The following is a 21,554-nucleotide window of genomic DNA, read 5'->3' as shown; positions in this document are numbered from 1 at the left end:
GGACTTTCTCTTCCCCCCAAAGATGATTCATAATCATGTTTCCCCTTTGTTGTCATTTTTGATTACACACTAGCTTACGGCCCTACATCGTTCCTTATCACTCTGTGACGGTAGTTTCAGGCCGTGGAGACGTTTTGCATGCTCGACTGAACCAACCGGTGTGAGACTCGTGGTTCTGCGCTCATTGATGTGGCCGGTCGCCCAACTCTACACCGGGAGTCTCTCGCGACCTCATTGTCCTGGCCTTCGCCAAAATACCCTGTTCTACGTATAGATGCGAGTGACTGTATCAAGCACACCACCTCAAACCACAATAAATCGCAACTATGAGCGCCACCGTCTTTACCAGATCAACGGTTCCCCGGTCGCATCAAATATCCCGATCGCTCCGATCGCGGCGATACCAGTCTTCTTCAAAACCGTCTAGTTCAGAACCGTCAAAAGCCTCTCGACCACCAGCTGATGCGCAGACGGCTGCCTCAGCGTCGGGCGTGCCAGTTGTTCCGGCCTCGTCCACGGGACAGGTGGGCTCGCGATCGCTGCTCCAGGTTATCCAGGCTGGTCCTGTGGGAAGAGTGGCGCGGGCATATTCGCGGGTCCAGGAGCGACGGCCGTATGCGACGCAGCTGTGGAGCTCGGTCATCATCTACCTGTGCGGGGATCTGAGTGCGCAGTTGTTTTTCCCAGAGAAGCCTGCACCGGCACCGGCTTCACCGGGAGAAAAGGAGGGCAAAAGTGCGGCAGCTAGTGAAGAGGAGAATGAGGCAGCCAAGGGAGGATACGATCCGCTGAGAACGCTGCGACATTTGACCGTGGGGATAGGATCGAGTATTCCGACTTTCAAATGGTATGTCACATCCTTCATCTAGTTGACAGACACGCGCGCGTTGTCTTTGGTTATTACGTGATAGGGTGATGTTCCGCACAAGGGTGACAATGAAGCGAGCTGACTTGTTGCTGGTGGGCGCAACGAACAGGTTCATGTTCCTCCACAATAATTTCAACTATTCGTCTAAATTCCTCTCGATCTTGACAAAGGTCTGCGTGCAGCAGGCCGTGTTCACCCCGGTTTTCAACACCTATTTCTTTAGTCTTCAGTCGCTGTTGACGGGCAAGTCATTCGAGGAGACATTTGAGCGGCTCAAGCTGGCTCTGCCAGTCAGTATCTCGAACAGCGTGAAGCTGTGGCCCGCCGTCACCGCCTTCAGCTTCATGTACGTGTCGCCTCAGTTTCGAAGCATATTCTCCGGGGTAATTGCGGTGGGATGGCAAACGTATCTGAGCTGGTTGAACCAGAAGGCAGCGCGCGAGGTCGAGGCAGAGATGACCGAGACAATCGAGCCGGTGGGCATTAGCGCTGGTGCTGCGGCTATCAGGGCATGATCCAGCTGTTTCTTTTGTTAGATTTGTTATTCCATTTGTTTCTTTTTTTGTTTCTCATCTTGGTTGACTTTGGGATATCCTAGACGTTTTCATGGCGTGCGGTATTATTATATGTTATGAATTTGTCTATAGATTAGCAGAACGCAAGACGCGATAGATTAAACATAGACTTGGACAGCAGCTTTATCTGCTCGGTGTACATTCAAAGCGATCGTCGAAACCTATAGAAGACCATTATTGACTCGAAAGTTATCTTATGGAGGAATCGAGGGTAGCATCGAGGGCGAAGAAACCAAGTGGATGACGTGAAGCATGCTTCACAATCGGCCCGCTCCCATTCGCCTCTTCCTCTCTGTAGCCTCGTTCACTTCTTCTCCCCCCCGCTTCGACACCCCCATACCACGTCGCATGGCATGAATGCTCTCCACGCATTGCAGGCATGCCATGCCACCATCAGTCTCCGATACTAGTTTCCGGGGCCTTTGCGGATAGCGACAGCAGCAGCGACTACGGCTCCGACTTTTCGCCCGAAGAAGAGGTGCTGCTGGACGAATTGCTTGCCAAAGTCGCCACGAACCACGCGACCTCCGACTCTGTAGTCGCAAACCCTGCACCGCCAGCTCGACCACTCCCCGTGCCTATTGAAGTCTCCGTGACGATAGGAGATATCGAGGATCAGTATGCAAGTTCGTCGCCTCGCCCGTTGCCTCGGGTGTTTGGGCGGGAGAAGCCTGCCTGGCAGACACGCAGGACTTGGCCGTACGGTGCACGCCCAGCGCAGATTCCAGGTCACCCTGGTACCACGTCTGGTAATATTCTCCCTTTTGCCCTTGCTTGCTTCTGTTTTTTTGAAGATCTGTGCTCTTTGCTTTTGTTGGTATGTTGATCGCGACGCTAACCTGGGGCCCTCCACGAAGCGTTTAGTTGAGCATCCGAACTCCTCTGAAGGCAGAGAGAAGGAACGCGAGCGCCAAGCAGCTCGTCACCTCGAAGCCACCAACGAAGTAACTGCGGAGGAGGATACGAGATCCCCCATGGAGCGATTCCGACGACCCCCGAACAAGGCTTTCTCAGTCACGGACCTGATCTCGCCCGCGTGGTGCGAGCTGCAGTACTGGTACACGCTTACGAAGCATGGACGGAAACGCCGCACCCCGGCGATGAAGATGGGCAGTACGATACACAAGACGCTCGAAGACGAGATCTACACGACGGTGCCGGTTGAGATTACGACCAAGGAAGATGCGCTCGCCCTGCGCATTTGGAATATCATCCAGGGCTTGCAGCTGTTGCGGGATTATGGCATTACACGAGAGCTGGAAGTCTGGGGCTTGGTGGACGGCGAGCTCGTCACCGGCGTTATCGACCAACTGTCTATCGAATGCCCCGATTCAGCCCTGGAGGCGACGGCCGCCTCTTATTATGCCGACATTGAAGCGACGAGGGCGATCATGCCGGAGTATCAGATGTCCCTAACGGATTATCTGCTTGCGCCATCACGGGGCGGAAGGAAGCTGTCCGACGTGTATGCGAGAGAGGACGAAGAACCAGAAGCTGCTGCGCTCGAAGCGACCAGTAGCCAGAGTTCCTCCGAGCAGCTCCCCAGCATACCCAGGATTTACTTGACGGACGTCAAGACGCGCGGCAGCGCCTCCGTGCCGACGGTCAAGAGCTCCTCGTTCCGTCCCACTCAGCTGCAACTCCAGCTCTACTATCACATGCTCAATCGCCTCGTCACCAGCGACGACGTGACCATTGACCTTCTGGCCGCGCGGTACAACCTCGACGCGCAGCGTCCCTTCACCGACGCCTTCATCCACGAAGTCGGCGGTCTTAACGACCAGTACTTTGACGCGCTATCGAACCAGGAATTCGACCCGGACTTCATCTTGACACAAGAGGATGCTGAGAATGCTTCTTCTTCATCCAAATCACCATCGTCCGCTCCAACTGCCAGCCAAGACTTCACCAGCATTCTCACCTCTCACAACAATCTCACATCCCTCTGGACCCTAATGAAGGAGAGCCTTCGCCTCACATTCCTGCCCCCGTCTCAGCCCTCCATCTCCGTTGCCCCATCCATCCCCTCGGAGTTCCAGCCAGCCCTGCTCGAGCCCTACCCTACCCTTCTCTCCCCGCTGCTCACCGCAAAGTACATCTCCTCCAAGCCGACGACGGACGTGGAGAGACGCATCCTGGGCAGCCGGTCGTTTCTCTTTGACCCCACTTCCATGAACTCGTACGTGGCGGACCAGATGGAGTGGTGGCGTGGCGCACGTTCACCCCGCGGGGTGGAGGTTATGGATGCGTGGAAATGCCGCATCTGCGAGTTTCGCGATGAGTGCTCATGGCGTCAGGAGCGGGAGTGGGACTATTCGCGTCGGAGGCAGCAGAAGCTGGATATCGAGATGAATGCCACATGATTCGCTCTGCTGTTTGGACCTGTGGATATATATATGTATATATATATATAGATTTTCCTTTGGGAGGATTGGGTCCGTGGTACTGATAGGTTGATAAGAGCGCTGTCCTCGGATAGATAGGACTACGGTTATGATGTGACTGAATCTTGTCTGGGATGATCTGCATATTCGCAGAGATAGATCCTGTGTATTAAGAAGGGTACTGGTCGAGACGAAAGTCTGCTTTCGCCAATATTAGAAGTGAACCACACTCAAGAAACAATCCATCCATGGAATATCTTAATCTAATCCAAACAAGAAGTCGGAACTGTCCGTATATACAATAAACCCCCAAGTCACACTCCATCTCAACCCTACTAGCACCCCATAGCCACTCAGACACAAAAACGACAAGCTAGAAAGGATACTTCCTAACCTCCTCCTCCGTCTCCAAATCCAACCCATTCGCCAGCTGCTCCTGATGCTTCCGATCCAAGAACTCCAGCAACACCTCCTCATACTTCTCCTTCCCCTTGTAGCGCGACACATCGTCGCCCCAGCTGCGCACCGCCGACGCCAAGCGGCCCGGCACATAAGGCTCTTCCGCGACAGCCGTGACAGGCTCAAAGTACGTGCGGATGGTGAACACCACCCCCCCCGACCGGGGCAGCCGACGCAGCGACTGGCGCTCCGAGCGGAAGAAGTGGTGCTCGATCGCCTTGTTCTTCTGGGCGGTATTCCACGAGACCTCGGCGGCGTCCTCGGACCCGATGCTGTGCGACCACGCCAGCGCATCGTCCACCTGGATGAAGTAGTTGTTGCGCACCACCGGGTCCTCCGGCCGCAGCCGTCGGAAGAAGTTCCTCATCCCCCGCTCCAGCTTCTCCGTGTACTGCGGCACCGACCCCGAGGTGTGGATCTCCGATAGCCGCATCTCGTACTTGTCCTCGAGTCGCCAGAATCCTGCCAGAAGCACCGCGCCCGCCAGGAGGTAGTATTCGCCGTCGGCCCGTTCGAGCATGATGGCGAGGTCGTCTTGTACCAGCCGCGCGCAGATCATCATCGGGTCTTCGGGGAGGGGCCGCTGCGTAATGTCGAAGGTTTCGTGCGTGATTGTGTTGGTTAGCCCCGTCGCGGTCTTCTGGAACATGCTGGGGTAGCGCTCGGGGAGGTAGCTGGCTCTGTTGTTGTTGTTGTTGTTGTTATTATTGTTGTCATCTCCGGGGTTTGGATTGGTGGTGCTGTTTTTGGCTTGGTTGGACTTACAGCTCTTCAAGGAGCTCGATGGCCGCGTCCATTGCGTCTGGGTGCGTGCGGCAGCATCTCGAGCCTCGTTCCTTGATGCGGAGCGCTTTGTCGGCATGGAATCGGAGGTAGTGGTTGTCCAGCTCTAGGGAGGAGGGTGGGTTCACAGTCAGTGGCTTGTGCTATTCGTGTTGTGTATGTGTGTGTGTGTGTGTGTGTGTGTATACAGCAAAGGCCAACTCACCGATCCATTCATCCCATTTCATACTGCGTAGGCCCATGGTGACAAAGTACTTGCTGTGTCGATGGTCAATTTGGCCTTCTGCCCGGGAACAGCATAAAAGTGGGATAGATGATCATGACTTACGGCCCGTATCGAAATGGGCGGTAGGGAATCGGCTTCGTCTTGTGCACATCCCAGTCGGCAAAAGGTGTCGCCGGGGGTCTCTTGAAGTCCGAAGGCGTCCATACTGTGTACCTCTCGTCCTGTTAGTGTCTGCAGGGTGACTTGGAGATGCATGCAACGGAAGACCGAGTTTCAGGGATCTCACCGCCAGGAGTTCGTTTAGCATCCTCGTTCTTGTTCTTGGAGGCTTCGAGACTCGGCGTCGACTGTCTCGTGCGGCCTGAATCGAGAGTCTTCCATGTCTGGAGGGCCTTGTTGAGGAGGTAGACGCCTAGGGAGGTGACGAGGCAGATGAGCACAACGTTGGGAGCGTGTTCTTGGATGGTCTCCATGTTGGGGTATGCTGGAGATGGAAATAAATGTCTCTGATTACCATGGTAGGATATTCTCAAGTCCAAATCAGTCTGGGACCGACATCTTTATACAGATTGGTATATATAGACATGTGTGTATGTACAGAACATAAAGTCAAGGTGTTGTCCAACAGGCAGTGTTACCGCTTCGGTTAATGAGACGCGGTGTGACTGATAGGCTTCTGCGATAAGATCCGTTGATTGGGAACCCCCTCACATTGACATCAATCCCCAACCTGCAACTCGGCCTGCCTGGCTAGCAGGTGGCGGTCTTATCTCTGGTATCGTGTCCGCTCACGCCGGGGGATATCTTTTCCCAATCAGGCAAAGACTCATGTTGCCCAGAGAGAGAGAGAGAGAGACTGGCTGTGGCTGGTCTGTCTGCAGGGTCGCATATGACTTACTCACACGGGCAAACCGGGGAAAATAGACGTCTGTGGTTCATCTACAGCATTTAATTACTGCTATTTGTCTGTGGTCACCGCCTCCGCGCTGCACGATTGTGCAATCAATACTCCTCCGGCTTTGCATCGGCATTGCGTCGTCGAAGCAGACAATACTCTCCCCAGTGACGCTGCAAAGATCGCGGCACTATCGGCAAATCCGGAGTCCAGGTAAGACGACCCAGAAGGCCTGTCTGGGAGGCATCAAGGAAGTCGTGACATGCCAGCTTCTCCCATACCTTTTCATCCTGAGTATAGTTGGGCTCTAAGTCGGTTGCTTCTCGGCCTGGGAAGTGGGAATCCACAAGGAAGGAGCATTGCGAGATTTCCACCTAAACCTTCGTGTTAACACCTGCAGCAGATTGCGGGGAAGCTCTGGAGCAAACTTACGTATTTGCCAAGGTCTTCCTCGTTTCGATCATTCATACCCGGCGGGATCGTTGAGGTGCCTTGCAGGAGAGAAGCCAAATCCTTGGCAACAGGAAACTCGCCAGGAAGCAGTCCACGAAACTCACTGCGAATGAATTTGGCTTGCATACCATGAGGCAGGAAGAAAGATGAAGGGAACCGATACCACTCTTTGCCAAGACACAGGAAGTCCCCGGGTTGTGCTACCCCTGGCTGCTCCAAGGGCTCGAAGACCTTCAGTGGCGCACTATAAGCGGTGACCATCCCCATCGTTCGGAGAAAGCCCGCACTGATGGCTAGGACGAACATGGACACCACCGCTGCGAGCTTGATCTTGGGTGTAAGGCGACCAGCCATTTCTTTGGGGTCACTGGAGCCAAGGTATGATAGCACCATATGCACTGAAATGGATGCATTTAGGGCAAGGAATGGGTACGCCGGATACATGAACCTCTCTTCTTTGTGAGGCTGCGCTGTAAAAATCGCAAACCACATGTAGAAGGGAGTGATGAGAGCCAGGCGCCTCAACAAGGTCTGTTTGTCGGCTGTTTGAGAAGGGAGAACCACTTGAAGGGCCAGCAATGGCGCTGCGGCCATGGCAAATACGAACCAGATATTGAAGTTTAGCAGCAGATTCCTGACATAGAATGTCCACGGCTCGGTTCCAAAGATGTCAGGCCCTCGGCCCTCTCCGCCAAAGACATTGTACGCGACGATGTTCCATGGCACAATCACGAGCTTGCGCAAGAACACATGGTCAACCATGACTTCGGCGACCTGAGGACCGTTAGCGCGGATTTAATAGGTCGCAGTACGGAGTTGTCTAGAACAAAGCATACCAGAATCGTAAGGCATCTGATAGCCCCTTCGAGAACCCCCCGACATAGTCTAGGTAGACTTGCGCTAAAGAAACTAATGACCACCTCCCTCAGCAACAAGGGGATTATAAGAGCACCAGCAAATGGCCAACCGACAATTGCGCCGAGTCCGAACCACATAATGCCCTGAGCTGTTTTGCGACCGCCTCTCGAATCCAGAAAGGCCGTCAATCCGAGCATAGACATGTACATCGTGAAGCTCGATGGGAGAAAAGCCGCAGATGCATGGAACATACCGGGGCTGAAGAGGATGACCATGAGGAAGACGAGACCGATGCGCGGGCTAAGCGTGCGGCAGATGGCGGAGTAGAGTCGTGTTTGACAGGCGGCACAAACAATAGCAAGGAAGAATCGTATCACGTAAAACTCGGAGGATTTGTTCCTGAAAGCGAAGGAGCCAATTTTGCCGACCAATGCATGAGCAGAGACATACAGCCAGCTGCGGATCGAATAGACCGGGGAGTATTCCCACGTTTGGAGTCCATAACCATGGCCCAGGTAATGGGTCGGCTCCCAGAAGTTAAAAACCTCATCGCAGTCCTGAATTGGAGCATATAAAGCAGCGAGCGCATTGGATATAAGGCACAAGTAGAGGGTGACGTTCAAGGGTAGGTAAAAAGGAGACGGCGCGGGTCTGTTCAGCGTTCGTCATATTAGCTCAATCATTCTAGCGATAGGAAGAAGCCAGCTGGTGGGATGTACTTCTTTTTAGTCCGCGAAGGATTCGTTGCGCCTGCCAAGGCAGCAGCAGCATCGACTTCCCTTGTAGGCGCCATAATGTGGCATTTGCTGCGTCAAGGGGCCAAGGTCGAAAGAGGAGGTTGTTCTGTCGGGAAGACAGGCAATAATGCCAGACGATGGATTGTTTGTACGCCTACGCAATCCATCTATAGATCCTCATACAGAGAAGCGGGAAGAAAGATCCGCCAGCGCCGGGCTCCTTATCGATAAGGAATTGCTCGGCTCGCCTGCTCCATTCCGTCAAAAAAAAGTTGCCGCTGCTTCAGCGCATCTTCATCTGCGACCGATCCAAATTGTCTTCTTTGTGGACCATATTCGCTTCAGTATGAGTGACACAAACTCCGCTGCTCAGTCCTCGGGACACATGGAGGAGTACCTTGACGGGCCTCAAGCCAAAAAACCCTGCATGCAGGATACGCCACCCATTGCTCTGACCCCAGCAGATGATGGCAGTGATTTCTACAATACACCATTGAATGCAGGCTCTCCGGTAGCCAGCGACGACATCAAAGACAAGGAGGAAGCTATCGTTAGCCCAACAAGCGATGTAACAGCGTCTGCCACATCTCATCTTCCAATTCCAGGATTGAGCCTCGTCAACGATAATGTCCAAGAGACTTCCCCAGAGAACCAGCCTAGTCAACCACAGCACACCAGCACCAGTAACGATCAGACTTCCGCGGCTCCAGCTGAGCCTGTTCTTGCGTTGGAGCAAACTGCCCGAGCCGCCCCCGAAACACAGCCCGAAGCCATGGAGGTGGATAAAGAGGCTACGAACGACGCAGCGGCCCACGAACGGGAACAAGAATCTGCTGCGGGTACCGTTGAAGGGGCCGAGGAGGAACAAGACGATGAGCATCCCGAATGGGAAATTGACTCCTCTCCCTACGAATCTTCTTCCGATGATTCCTCGACGGATTCCTCCGACGACAGCGACGATGACGAAGATTATCCGATCCTGAGCCCGGAAGAACAGGCGCGGATTCTGATGCAGGCGGAGTTAGGCTCCGACGATGAGGGTGATGGAAAGGGTCGATCAGGTGGCCAGCTGAAGACGGCAAATGAGATGCCCGAAGAGGTTCTGCCCATCCCTGACATTACTATTTCTCCTGAGATGAAGATTGTACTCCTCGGCCAGGTCGAAACCATTGTCGAAAACACCCTTCTGATCGTGGCCAACACCTCCGGAGAATATCAGGTGCTCGAGTCTGGCTCCTTGCTTTGCTTGGAGGACCGTACCATCGCCGGTGTAGTTGCCGAGACGCTGGGAAGAGTCGAGAACCCGCTCTATGCGGTGCGCTTTCCCACGGCAGCTGCCATCGAAGAGCGTGGAATCACGCAGGGCAAGACTATATACTACGTCGAGGCACATTCTACGTTCGTCTTCACTCAACCTCTCAAGGGGCTTAAGGGAAGTGATGCTTCGAACTACCATGACGAGGAAGTTGGTGAGGACGAGGTCGAGTTCTCCGATGACGAGGCGGAAGCCGAGTACAAGCGCAAGGTGAAGCAGGAGCGCCAGAAGAATAAGGAAGGCAAGAGTGACTCTGCCAGAGCGAAGCGAGGTCCACCGGGCCCCTCAAAACTCAGCTATAGCGAATTGAACTACGACGACTCCCCGGCAGACGATGGCTATACGCCCCTTGCCCGCCCGAAGAATCTGCACGAAATGATGCGCCAGCAGGAGGCACCTGTCGAGGCGGATGGCCCTCCTGGCCACAGCAGGAATAACTCCGGTTTCCGTGGTGGTCGAGGCCGAGGCCGAGGCTCGGATCGTGGTCGCGCTGGTCGTAGCCGCGGAGGGGCTGGAGCAGGATCTCGCGACACTCGCGAGCATCATGACCGATCGTCTTATCATCAGCAACAGGCACAGCCTTCGCAACATCAGCCCCAACCTCAAGCCCAAAATCAACACGCTGCTTACATGCAACAAATGATGAGTGCTGGCCAACCGTCCAGTGCATACGGTCATCCTCAACAGTATCCCTTCGCTTTCCCACAGCAGCAGCAACAACAACAGCAACAACAGCAACAGCAGCCTTACAGCCAGGGAGCTGTGCCGGCCCCGTTCAATTTCCAGGTTCCATTTCAACAGGCCTATCAACAGCCGAACCCGTACCAGCAGCTTCCGCCTAACATGCAAATCAATCCTTTGCTCATCGCTGCCCTTCAGCAACAGCAACAATTACAGCAACAGCAGCAACACGCTCCGGGACAACAACCGCAGGCGCAGGCTCCCACTATGAACTTTGACCAGGTCAAGGCTCAGTTGGATTTGCTACGGCATCTTAGCAACAATCAGCAGGGTCCGCCCCGGCAATGATTGTGTCTTCTTTTCTGTTTGCTATCTTGCACCTGGAATACAAAATTAGATATGTGGGGTTGGGTGTAGCTGCGTCTTTAATTGGGGGCATTTTCATGGCATGGGTAATCAAAAGTTGTTCTATACGTTCACCATTTAACATGAAGCGTCTTCTGAATATGTACAGTGTGCAGACTTGCTCAGTCCGAACATAGGAGTAAGTTATAAGCTTTCTAATTATACACGTCACTGGCATAGCATTCTTAGGTAACCGAGCACCGATTCCGTAATGATCATGGCGTGGTTTGCAGGGCGCAAGACAGTTCTTATGACTCGCTTTGCTTGGCGCTCTTCGCCAATGCCCAAAAGTTCTCTAGCTTCGCTCGAGCCAAAACATCCTTTGCTTGTGAATCAGTTTCGCAGATGCGTGCACCCAACCACTTCCGAAAAGCTCGGGCTTTGACCTGGCCCTCCCACAGAAGCTCACAACTGTTGTGGCTTAAGTCTTTCAGCTCTCCTGTCTGCTCGTCTTCGGCGGCTAACCATGATGCCTGAGCTTCGCGATTACCTTCTCGTACAGCTCCGGGGCCAGCATTTTCTGTCCAGTCAATGCGATTTATCATCAACTTTCGGTAATTGTTGATGGAATGAGCACCCCCCTCGACAATGACCAGATTGAATCGAGGATGCATGACGCAAACTCCGGTGAGGGCGTTTTGTTCGGCATTCTTGCTGATCTTGAAACGGTGTCGTCCATTGGCGAGAGTGTCAATGCGATAAACCGACATCAACACACCCCGCTCAGCGTCGGCCTCCTGTTGTCGAGCGAGCTTTTCGCGTCGCTCCTCTTTGGTCAGTTTGCGGTCTGCGTTAGCAGCCTCGTGCTTCTCCTTGCGTTCGGCAATCTCTCGGTTAACGCGTGCCTCAACAGCGGTGGGGTCTTTGACTGCCTGCTCGCCCAGTACCCGCATCAAGTTCGACTTCTTGACCTTCGGTGGCGGAGCCGGTTCAAGTCCCAGCCTGATCTTCGCCTGTTGCTCCTTCAAATCTGCCATTCGTCGCTGGCGACGGATCTTCGCCTGTTCCTTGGGTGTGAGATACATGGGCTTTTGTTGTGGCTTGAACTTTTCCTGTGGCGGGTCAAGCAACACAGGATGTTGAACGTATTGAGTAATGATCGAATCGGATGTCTCAATCTTGAGCTTTTGCTCGTCCTCAATAACCGAATAGTCATCGCCATCAACCAAGCCCTCATCCCACCATTCAATCGCAGGTGGAGCGGGCACCAAGAAGCTCTTCTCAATATCCAAATCTTCATCAATACCAGCCTGTCGTGCTCTTTCCGCAATTCGCTTCTTCATAGCCTCTAGCTGAGCCTGTCGACGTAGAGCAGCCGCCTGTTGTATATATTTGCCCTTCTGGTTAAAGATAAGCTGTCGACTTTGTCGCGGCTTCGCGACCGTAGCCTTGGGACCGAGGTTCGGATCAAAGTATGGGTTGTTTTTGATTTCCTCCAAGGATGGGCCCGAGAGGTCAAGGCCAGCTCGATCAGGTCGTCCTGCCGTAGCCGGAGATTCAGTCCTGCGGTTCTTGGGCTGTGAGCCCTGTCGTCCTTTACCACCCCTGAACTCGATCGTGTCCGATAGCAGGGCCGGGTGGAGACCGACATCAAGACCACCGCGAGCGCGTGACAATCCCTCATCTTCATCTTCGAAAGGAGGAGGTGGGGGAGGCGAGGGAGCCTGGGGGGCTGGCGTAGGAACAATTCGTTGCTGGGCTGTGGCGTTGGCTCGTCCGGTAGCAGCAGCTACTCGAGCCTTCATCTGTTCGAGCCGAGACATTGCCGGGCTGGCAGCTGGAGGTGTTGGACTGGGACTAGACGCGGCTGGTGAAGGCGACGGGGCGATGCCCTTTGCTGCTTGAAGTCTGGCACGTACTGCCTCTGCTTTTGCCCTGGCTTCTGCCACCATCTTCTCGATATCAAGCTTGCCCGCAGCCGGGGTCGCTTTCGCGGGTGGAGCGGGCGAGCCATGATTGGAACGAGGTCTCTTCTGAGAGTTGTCTTGATCATCTTCTGGATGACGGCGCTTCAACGCATTTCCTGAGGTATCTGCCATAGCTGATACCTAAGTCTTGAAAAGCGAGGGAGTAGCTGAGGGCCGACAGAGAGCGAAAGAGGACAAGACTGGACTGCGCTGAGAAGGAAGCTCAACTGGCGGGCGGTACAGCAAGACCGAGCCAGAACTGATTTGGATTTGGAAAGAAGTGGAGCCTGCCGTAGCGGGCGGTGCCGCACGGCAGAAAAAAAGTTGGGTGCAACTTTTTCGCATCGTCGCGGCCGAACGAACCCGCTTTTTCGATCTCCAGGCCAGCAGCCACACAAGGATTCGAAGGACTCGCACCACCCGTTGCTTTGCTCCGAGAGCTGCAAGGGGACATCATGGCGACCTTCGCACGACCGGTGGCTTCCACCATTGCGGGGATTGACTTTGGCGTCTACACCGATGAAGACATCAAAGCTCTCTCTGTAAAGCGAATTCAGAACACCCCGGCGCTGGATTCCTTCAACAATCCTGTCCCCGGTGGTCTTTACGACCCTGCTCTGGGTGCCTGGGGCGACCATGTGTAAGTCTAGTGATCTGCTTGCTTCTCATTCAAACACTGGACTTTGTGTTGTGGTTGCGCTCTTCTCCAACCCTCAGAATGGCCCGACAATAACGGGATCCGAACTGACAGTAATCAGTTGCACAACATGCCGTCAGTCTTCCTGGTCCTGCACTGGCCACTCCGGTCATGTAGAACTGCCAGTGCGTGTGTACAATCCCACCTATTTCGAACAGATGTACCGTCTCCTAAAGGCGCAATGTGTCTACTGCCATCGCTTCCAAATGTCTCGCTTCGAAATCAATACCTATGCCTGCAAATTACGACTACTGCAATATGGCTTGGTCGATGAGGTCGCTGTTATTGATACCATGGCTCATTCGACGGGCAACAAGAGGAAAGGCGCCAAAGACGGCGAAGGCTCCAGCGAGGAGGACGAGGACGACGACGATAGAATGGCCCGCAGAACCTCCTACGTCAAGAAATGCATTCGACAAGCGCAAGCAGATGGAAGATTGAAGGGTCTTATGGCGGGTGCGAAGAATCCGTTGGCTGCGGAACAGCGCCGTTTCCTTGTTAGAGAATTCATGAAAGCCATTGGCACCCCTAGCAAGTGTGCCAGCTGCAGTGGGTACGTTACCCCACGTCCACCAGCGCCCATTCCTCCCCCTCCGAGCTGGAGCTTATCTAACTAATATCAATCTGCAGGATTTCTCCTTCCTACCGGAAAGATAAATTCTCGAAGGTTTTCCGCAAGCCTCTGCCCGAGAAGTCCAAACACGCCATGCTGCAAGCTGGATTCCAAGCACCCAACTCTTTGATCCTTCTCCAGCAGGCTCAAAGTCTCAACAGCAAAGCAAAGGAGGCACTGGCTGATGGAGCATCCGAGACTGCATCTCAGGTCCATGGGGCTGAGGAGGAGGTTGCCCGCGGTAATGCCGTCGTCGCCGAGCTTGAGAGCAGGAAACAGGCCGCGGGTGAAGGCCAGCAATACATGCCCTCGCCTGAGGTCCACGCCGCACTGACTTTGCTCTTCGAGAAGGAAGCGGACATTCTGACCCTCGTGTATAACTCTCGACCACTGCCTAAAAAGGAGGCTCGGGTGAGCGCCGACATGTTCTTCATCAAGAACATTCTGGTGCCGCCTAACAAATATCGTCCTGTCGCACAGCAAGGAGCTGGTGCTATCATGGAAGCTCAGCAGAACACTATTTTCACGAATATCTTGAAGAATTGCGACATCATCAATCAGATCAGCAAGGAAAGGCAGAGCAGTAGCTCTAGTGCTGCTATGCGAGTTCGCGATTACCGTGATCTGCTCCACTCAATGGTACAGCTCCAGGACACTGTGAACGGACTTATCGACCGCGATCGAAACGCTTCCGCAGGACCCGCCGCCGCCGCCGGCCCCAACGGTATCAAGCAGGTTCTCGAGAAGAAGGAGGGTCTCTTCCGAAAGAACATGATGGGAAAGCGTGTCAACTTTGCTGCCCGAAGTGTTATCTCTCCCGATCCCAACATCGAAACCAACGAGATTGGTGTTCCTATGGTTTTCGCTAAGAAGTTGACTTATCCTGAGCCCGTGACCAACCACAACTTCTGGGAGATGAAACAGGCTGTAATCAACGGTCCCGACAAATACCCGGGTGCTTCTGCCATTGAAAACGAGCTGGGCCAAGTCACTAACTTGAGGTTCAAGAGCTTGGATGAGCGTACGGCGTTGGCTAATCAACTCCTTGCGCCCTCTAACTGGCGCATGAAGGGATCTCGCAACAAGAAAGTCTACCGTCATCTTACTACCGGTGATGTTGTATTGATGAACCGTCAGCCTACCCTCCACAAGCCATCTATCATGGGTCACAAAGCCCGTGTCCTTCCCAACGAGAGAACAATTCGCATGCACTACGCCAACTGTAATACCTACAATGCGGATTTCGATGGTGACGAGATGAACATGCACTTCCCTCAGAACGAACTTGCGAGATCAGAGGCGATGATGCTTGCGGATGCGGACCACCAATATCTTGTCGCAACGTCCGGCAAGCCTCTGCGTGGTTTGATTCAGGATCATATCTCCATGAGCACCTGGTTCACGTGCAGAGACAGTTTCTTTGAGGAGGAGGATTACCACGAGCTCTTGTACAGCTGTTTGAGACCCGAGAATTCTCACACGATTACCGACCGCATTCAATTGATTGGCCCAGCAGTCATCCGACCCAAGCCTCTCTGGACCGGCAAACAAGTCATCACGACCATTCTTAAGAACATCATGCCTCCCGGGAGAGCCGGTCTTAACCTGAAGAGCAAGTCCTCCACGCCCGGTGACCGCTGGGGTGAGGGTAACGAAGAAGGCACAGTCATCTTCAAGGACGGCGAGTTGCTTTGCGGCATTCTCGATAAGAAGCAGATCGGTCCTACTGCTGGCGGTCTGGTTGATGCCATTCACGAAATCTATGGACACACTATCGCGGGTCGATTGATCAGTATCCTGGGTCGACTTTTGACCAGGTTCTTGAACATGCGCGCGTTTACTTGTGGCATTGACGATCTTCGTTTGACCAAGGAAGGTGATCGCGTTCGCAGAGAAAAGATCAGCGAGGCTGCCGCCATCGGTCGTGAGGTTGCGCTGAAGTATGTCACTCTTGACGAGGCCACGGGCGGCGATCAGGAGGCCGAGCTGAATCGGCGCATGGAGGAGGTTCTTCGCGACGATGAGAAGCAGAGTGGTCTTGATAGTGTCTCCAACGCTCGCACTGCCAAGTTGTCCACTGAAATCACCAAGGCTTGTCTTCCTGGAGGTCTTGTCAAGCCGTTCCCATGGAACCAGATGCAGTCGATGACGATTTCTGGAGCCAAGGGTTCTAGCGTCAACGCCAACCTGATCTCCTGCAACCTTGGACAGCAGGTTTTGGAAGGTCGCCGTGTACCTGTCATGGTGAGCGGTAAGACGCTGCCCTCTTTCCGCGCGTTTGATACGAATCCTATGGCTGGCGGTTATGTGTGTGGTCGTTTCTTGACTGGTATCAAGCCTCAGGAATATTACTTCCACGCCATGGCTGGTCGTGAGGGTCTAATTGATACTGCCGTCAAGACTTCTAGATCCGGTTATCTGCAGCGTTGTTTGATCAAGGGAATGGAAGGCTTGCGGGCGGAGTATGACACTTCGGTCCGTGAGGCTTCAGATGGTTCTATTGTACAGTTCTTGTACGGTGAGGACGGTCTGGATATCACGAAGCAGGTCCACCTGAAGAATTTCGACTTCTTGGCCTCCAATTACCTTTCCATCATGTCGCAGGTTAATCTGACGAGCGACTTCCACGGCTTGGAGAAGGAAGATGTCGTCAACTGGCACAAGGATGCTATCAAGAAGGTCCGAAAGACAGGCAAGATCGATGCTATGGACCCTGTTCTTTCTCTCTATCACCCTGGAGGCAATCTGGGCAGTATCTCCGAAGCATTCTCACAAGCACTCAAGAAGGTAAGTGTCCATTGAAGATCCCGCTCATAACTCTCCGTCAGAAACTGACATACTTCATTAGTACGAGGATGCCAACGCGGATGGATTGCTCAGAGATAAGAAGAAGAACATCGAGGGTGTCATCACCAAGAAGTCGTTCAACACTCTGATGAACATGAAGTACATGAAGTCTGTCGTTGACCCTGGTGAGGCTGTTGGTATTGTGGCCGGCCAATCTATCGGCGAACCCTCCACTCAGATGACCCTGAACACTTTCCACTTGGCTGGTCACTCCGCAAAGAACGTCACGCTGGGTATTCCCCGTCTTCGTGAAATCGTTATGACGGCTAGTGCTCACATCATGACCCCTACCATGACCCTGGTTCTGAATGAAGAGCTCTCCAAGGAACACTCCGAGAGATTCGCCAAAGCCATCAGCAAGCTCAGCATCGCAGAGGTGGTTGACAAGGTTCAGGTCAAGGAGAGAGTTTCCTCCGGCAGCATGAAGGCCAAAATCTACGACATCGAAATCTCGTTCTTCCCTCCTGAGGAGTACACTGCCGAGTATGCCATCACGACGAAGGACGTGCAGAACGCTCTGCAAAACAAGTTCATCCCTAGACTTGTGAAGCTCACCAAGGCCGAGCTCAAGAAGCGTAACGAAGAGAAGACCCTCAAGAAGTTCTCGACCGCCCAGCCTGAGATTGGTGTTTCCGTTGGTACGATCCAGGATGGCCCTAGCGGCAGGGATGCCGAGGAAGAGCCGATGGATGACGATGTCGAAGACGATGAGGATGATGCCAAGAGAGCCCGCGGCAACCAGAACCGCAACAACCAGGTCTCCTACGAAGGTCCCGAGGACGAAGAGGCGAACATGGTGCGCCAGCAGGATGCCTTGGATGAGGATGAGGATGACGAGGTCGAAACCGCGCGCCAAAATCGGGACATCAACATGGATGATGTCTCCGACGATGAGTCCGACGACCAGGGCAAAGACGCCCAATTGCGTGAGGAAGACATCAAGAACAAGTTCGGCGAGGTCACCCAGTTCAAGTTCAACCCCAAGAAGGGTGGGTCTTGCTCCATCCAATTGCAGTACGACATTGATACCCCCAAGCTTTTGCTGTTGCCCTTGGTCGAAGACGCTGCCCGTACCGCGGTCATTCAGTCCATCCCTGGCCTGGGCAACTGCACTTTCGTGGAGGCAGACCCCGTCAAGGGCGATCCCTCCTATGTCATCACGGAAGGTGTCAACTTGTTGGCCATGCGCGACTACCAGGACATCATCAAGCCTCACTCCCTGTACACCAACTCGATCCACCACATGCTCACTCTTTACGGTGTTGAGGCCGCTCGTGCCTCGATTGTCCGCGAGATGTCCGACGTCTTCGAGGGTCACAGCATCTCCGTCGACAACCGCCACCTGAACCTGATCGGTGACGTGATGACCCAGTCCGGTGGCTTCCGTCCCTTCAACCGTAACGGCCTGGTGAAGGACAGCTCCTCTCCCTTGGCCAAGATGAGCTTCGAGACGACGGTCGGCTACCTCAAGGAGGCCGTCGTGGAGAGAGACTTCGACAACCTCAAGAGTCCCAGTGCCCGTATCGTTGTTGGTCGTACCGGCATCGTGGGTACTGGTGCGTTTGATGTCCTTGCTCCTGTGGCTTAGACCAATCTTCTGTGGATGCATTTCTTCGCGTTGTATATGCTTGCCTGTTTGATTTCCATGTAACCCTACGCATTCTATCCTCCTGTTTCCCATTCGTCGTATCTCTGACGTGTCCAACGATTTTCTGGAGTTGTCTTTTCAGCGGAATAAGAAAAGTCCTTCTTATTATTTCTCTCAGAAATAAATAGCATTCAATTAAGAGTATGAATCTTTGATCAGGAAAAGCATAAGGCCGAAACACAGATCTTTAAGATTTTTCTCCATTTTTGCAGAATCATTGCGCTGTATTGTAACTATACATTCATCGACCCTTCAACACCGATTCCATCCGTGGTATCATGCAATCTATGCAAGCATTTTTCTGAGCCGAAAATAAAAGGTCGTAAACAAAAGATCGCCAATATGAGCATAAGATCGAGGGTGAGAGGGAGTTAAAGAGACCCCCCCCCTAGATGCGCCCGCAGGAATAATCACTGAGCATCCAACATCATCAGGTCTTCATCAATATCATCATCGAACTCATCGTCTGGTGGTATGGCGGCACCGCCGCCACCACCATAATGAGCGCCATTTGCTGCATGCGCATTGGCGCGCTCTTCCTCTCGCCGCAGCCGCTCCTCCTCCAACACCTGCTTTTCACGGTGCTTCTCCAAGTCGGCTATGCTCCACGTCGAAATTCCTTCTTGGTCGCGGGCCTTGAACGGCTGAGCCATGGTCCGCAGGAAGTTCTTGGCGGTCGCGACGGCCATGTCTGTGCTGAGGTTGGTCTCGCTTTCCAGCATGGCCTGACTGATCCACTTGGGGAGCTGATTGCGCTTCTTCTGGAAGCGGCGATCTGCCAGGACCATGACTCCGTAGTCGTCCTTACCACGCAGCACACGACCCAGGCACTGGGCGGCGTGCCGCATGGCGTCGAAGGAGAGGAAGTCGTTCTCCCGGATGCGGTAGTTCTCGCGGAGGAACTCGAGGCGGGCCTTCAGGATGCGGGACTCGGTGTACTGGAACGGCACGCCGATGTTGATCACCGCGCGGCCGTAGTGGTGATCGAAATCGATACCCTCGGAGACTTTGCCTCGAGCGACGCAGAAAAGGAGGGCCCCACGGCCGTTGCAGCAGGCCGTGCGGTAGGTCTCCAGAGCTAGCGATGACTCTTGCGCATCGGGGGTCTCGACAAGGATCAGTTTGTAATTCCAGATGGAATCCAAGATGCCCATGCCCTGCCACATGCTAATGATGGATTCCATGTAGAGATAAGATGGGAAGAAGACGACAATGCCGTCCGGGGTGATGCGAGCAAACTCCAGAACCATGTTTCCATAATTGCGCACGACACCGGGATCATTGCGGATCTGGAATGAGGACGAAATCTGGGCTTGGTCGGATCCGCGGGTGACGATCATGGGTAGAAAAGACCGACGTGCAAGGGTCATGCTGTACGACTCCTGCAGAACGGTGTCGAAGCCTAGCATCTTAGGGTACATTTCGAGGGGTGACAGGGTACCGGATGTGATGATGACGGAGCTGAATCGGTCGAAGACGGGTTTGATCGCTATAGCGGCATCCAAACATGTGAAATGCAGCACTGGGTTGGGTACTGTGGCTGCTTCCGACTCGAACGGCTCTAAGATCAGAAGGAAACCCTTCTCGTATGTGGCTACCAAGGTAGCGAAGGTCGCGACCTCTTGGAGTGGTTGGTAGTCCTCTATGTTGATGAGTTCGAGGGTGCGCACGAGTGATGTAAGCCGCTCGGCGCAGAATCGCAAGGGCTTGCGCTCGATATATGTGAGGTCCTTGACGTGTGTCAAGAACGATAAAGGGGTTTCGGAGATAGTGTGTGTAACCTTCATACGAGTCTTCAAATATTCAATGAAGCGTTTGAGGAAAGTGACAAAGTGTTCGGCGCGACGAATATTTCCCGGTACAGCTTCCTTGAGCAAATCGTCTGGAAGGACTGGGTTTGAGATGAATTGATCCTCCTCTCTAGCTTGTTCTGCCTCCCGGAGTCCTTCAACCAGCTTCGTGTATTCATTTTGAAGCTTCTCAGCATCTGAGCTTTTCATCTCGCTGATTTTGCGTTCGAGGTTGTTCGCGCCGCGTGTGGCCTTCCGTAAAGAATCTTCGGTCAAGTCGATGCTCAGAGACTCAATGCAGACGTTGTCGATGTTGTGTGCCTCATCGAAAACAACTATGCAGTCTTTGGAAAGCTCCTTGGATACTCTTTCGGCGATCTTTGGATCGAGGAGGTAGTGGTAGGAATATATGATGACGTTGCAGAAGGGCATCTAAATGAGAGACGAGCACATGAGATTCCGAAGCTGGTCTGCTAGAGCTTTGGATAACCTACCATACGACGGGCTGAAAAGTATGGGCATTGTTTGTGCTCCTCGCCATACCTGCTCAACCCATCAAGGGTGAAGACGCCGGGAGGTACGAGGTTGTGCGGTTCGAGTAAGTCGAGGTTCTGTAAGGCGTCAACAAATCGTCACATCCCTCAAGACGACAAATCAAATTCTCCGTACCTCGTGATATACGCACAGTTCAACATCTTCACCTCGTTCCTTCTTTTCCTTGACAAACCCCGCAGTTAGACTCCGACACCTCGCATCCACCACTGTGCCACTCTTTTCTCGCTTGACTGAGGGATGGAGACACAGGTTCTTTCGACTGGTCAGTCCGAGCGCGCGAAAATCTTCGGTGTAGCCAAGCTCTTTAGCACGGAAGCTCATGAGGGCCTTCAACTCCGCCAGCGCTTTCTCGATCTCAGACATTGTTCGAGAGCAATAGATGAGCTTTCTATGTTCGGGATAATGTTGCTGATACGCCACAATCAACGATAGCAGCGAGACCGTCTTTCCGGTACCCGAAGGCATCTCGAGGACACAGTGACCCCCGGCATCGAGGGTCTTCTTGAGATCGCACATGTAGGCATACTGTTCGGGATAGATGCGAGGATAAGGGAAGAGCACGGGAAGATCACTAGAGGCCGGAATCAGATTAGAAGCTTGTTCCTAGGAGATAGGTCGCTGGAAAGAGGCAGAGGTGCGAGCCGAAACTTACTCAATGAAGAACTTCATCGTGACGGGATGAGCGCAGTGCTCGCGACAAGACCGAGAGGATTTTCCGACGCTGTATCTTTCAGTTCGCCTCCTACAGATCTTCCTTCTAGAACCGCGCCGGCTTTTGCCCAATCGGGCGATCGATGACACCTGATCACGTGAAATCCCGATACGGACGCCGATAATGTAATGGATGGATTCCGAATG

At 53.5% G+C, this 21,554-nt stretch overlaps 7 protein-coding genes across 7 annotated transcripts; 4 read left to right on the top strand and 3 right to left on the bottom strand.

Moving 5' to 3' along the window:
* The first annotated feature begins 27 nt into the window (after nt 1-27).
* Nucleotides 28-1,553, top strand: BP01DRAFT_353486 (Mpv17/PMP22 family protein). Its single transcript, XM_025574197.1, has 2 exons — nt 28-847; nt 978-1,553. Exons 1-2 carry the CDS (start codon nt 327-329, stop codon nt 1,381-1,383), a joined length of 927 nt encoding a protein of 308 aa, XP_025434323.1. The 5' UTR covers nt 28-326; the 3' UTR covers nt 1,384-1,553.
* A 219-nt stretch (nt 1,554-1,772) lies between these two features.
* Nucleotides 1,773-4,028, top strand: BP01DRAFT_353485 (exonuclease V). The gene is made up of 2 exons (XM_025574196.1): nt 1,773-2,192; nt 2,301-4,028. The coding sequence occupies exons 1-2, from the start codon at nt 2,064-2,066 to the stop codon at nt 3,804-3,806; spliced, it is 1,635 nt and encodes a 544-aa protein (XP_025434322.1). The 5' UTR covers nt 1,773-2,063; the 3' UTR covers nt 3,807-4,028.
* A 172-nt stretch (nt 4,029-4,200) lies between these two features.
* On the bottom strand, nt 4,201-8,294 carry BP01DRAFT_371313 (uncharacterized protein; the record flags this gene model as incomplete). The annotated part of the gene is made up of 8 exons (XM_025576661.1): nt 4,201-4,966; nt 5,052-5,175; nt 5,275-5,327; nt 5,398-5,508; nt 6,305-6,564; nt 6,623-7,417; nt 7,480-8,152; nt 8,221-8,294. The coding sequence occupies 8 exons, from the start codon at nt 8,292-8,294 to the stop codon at nt 4,201-4,203; spliced, it is 2,856 nt and encodes a 951-aa protein (XP_025434321.1).
* A 236-nt stretch (nt 8,295-8,530) lies between these two features.
* On the top strand, nt 8,531-10,760 carry BP01DRAFT_353483 (RNA-binding snoRNP assembly protein NAF1). The gene has a single exon (XM_025574195.1). The coding sequence runs from the start codon at nt 8,585-8,587 to the stop codon at nt 10,580-10,582; it is 1,998 nt and encodes a 665-aa protein (XP_025434320.1). The 5' UTR covers nt 8,531-8,584; the 3' UTR covers nt 10,583-10,760.
* BP01DRAFT_353482 (U4/U6-U5 snRNP complex subunit PRP3) lies at nt 10,741-12,681 on the bottom strand (the record flags this gene model as incomplete). The annotated part of the gene is made up of 1 exon (XM_025574194.1): nt 10,741-12,681. One exon carries the CDS (start codon nt 12,676-12,678, stop codon nt 10,888-10,890), a length of 1,791 nt encoding a protein of 596 aa, XP_025434319.1. The 3' UTR covers nt 10,741-10,887.
* Nucleotides 12,682-12,933: 252 nt separating this feature from the next.
* On the top strand, nt 12,934-18,549 carry BP01DRAFT_312157 (DNA-directed RNA polymerase I core subunit RPA190). The gene is made up of 4 exons (XM_025572473.1): nt 12,934-13,186; nt 13,305-13,796; nt 13,874-16,643; nt 16,705-18,549. Exons 1-4 carry the CDS (start codon nt 13,002-13,004, stop codon nt 18,289-18,291), a joined length of 5,034 nt encoding a protein of 1,677 aa, XP_025434318.1. The 5' UTR covers nt 12,934-13,001; the 3' UTR covers nt 18,292-18,549.
* Nucleotides 18,490-21,430, bottom strand: BP01DRAFT_333582 (TFIIH/NER complex ATP-dependent 5'-3' DNA helicase subunit RAD3). Its single transcript, XM_025573128.1, has 4 exons — nt 21,349-21,430; nt 20,811-21,267; nt 20,636-20,752; nt 18,490-20,573 (listed from the first exon to the last, which is right to left on the bottom strand). Exons 1-4 carry the CDS (start codon nt 21,363-21,365, stop codon nt 18,762-18,764), a joined length of 2,403 nt encoding a protein of 800 aa, XP_025434317.1. The 5' UTR covers nt 21,366-21,430; the 3' UTR covers nt 18,490-18,761.
* Between the last annotated feature and the right edge of the window lie 124 nt (nt 21,431-21,554).

This window comes from Aspergillus saccharolyticus (genome assembly GCF_003184585.1).
Source record: "Aspergillus saccharolyticus JOP 1030-1 unplaced genomic scaffold BP01scaffold_4, whole genome shotgun sequence".
NCBI lineage: Eukaryota > Fungi > Ascomycota > Eurotiomycetes > Eurotiales > Aspergillaceae > Aspergillus > Aspergillus saccharolyticus.
Note: the sequence above shows the minus strand (reverse complement) of the source record. Positions and strands in the feature narration are given on the sequence as shown.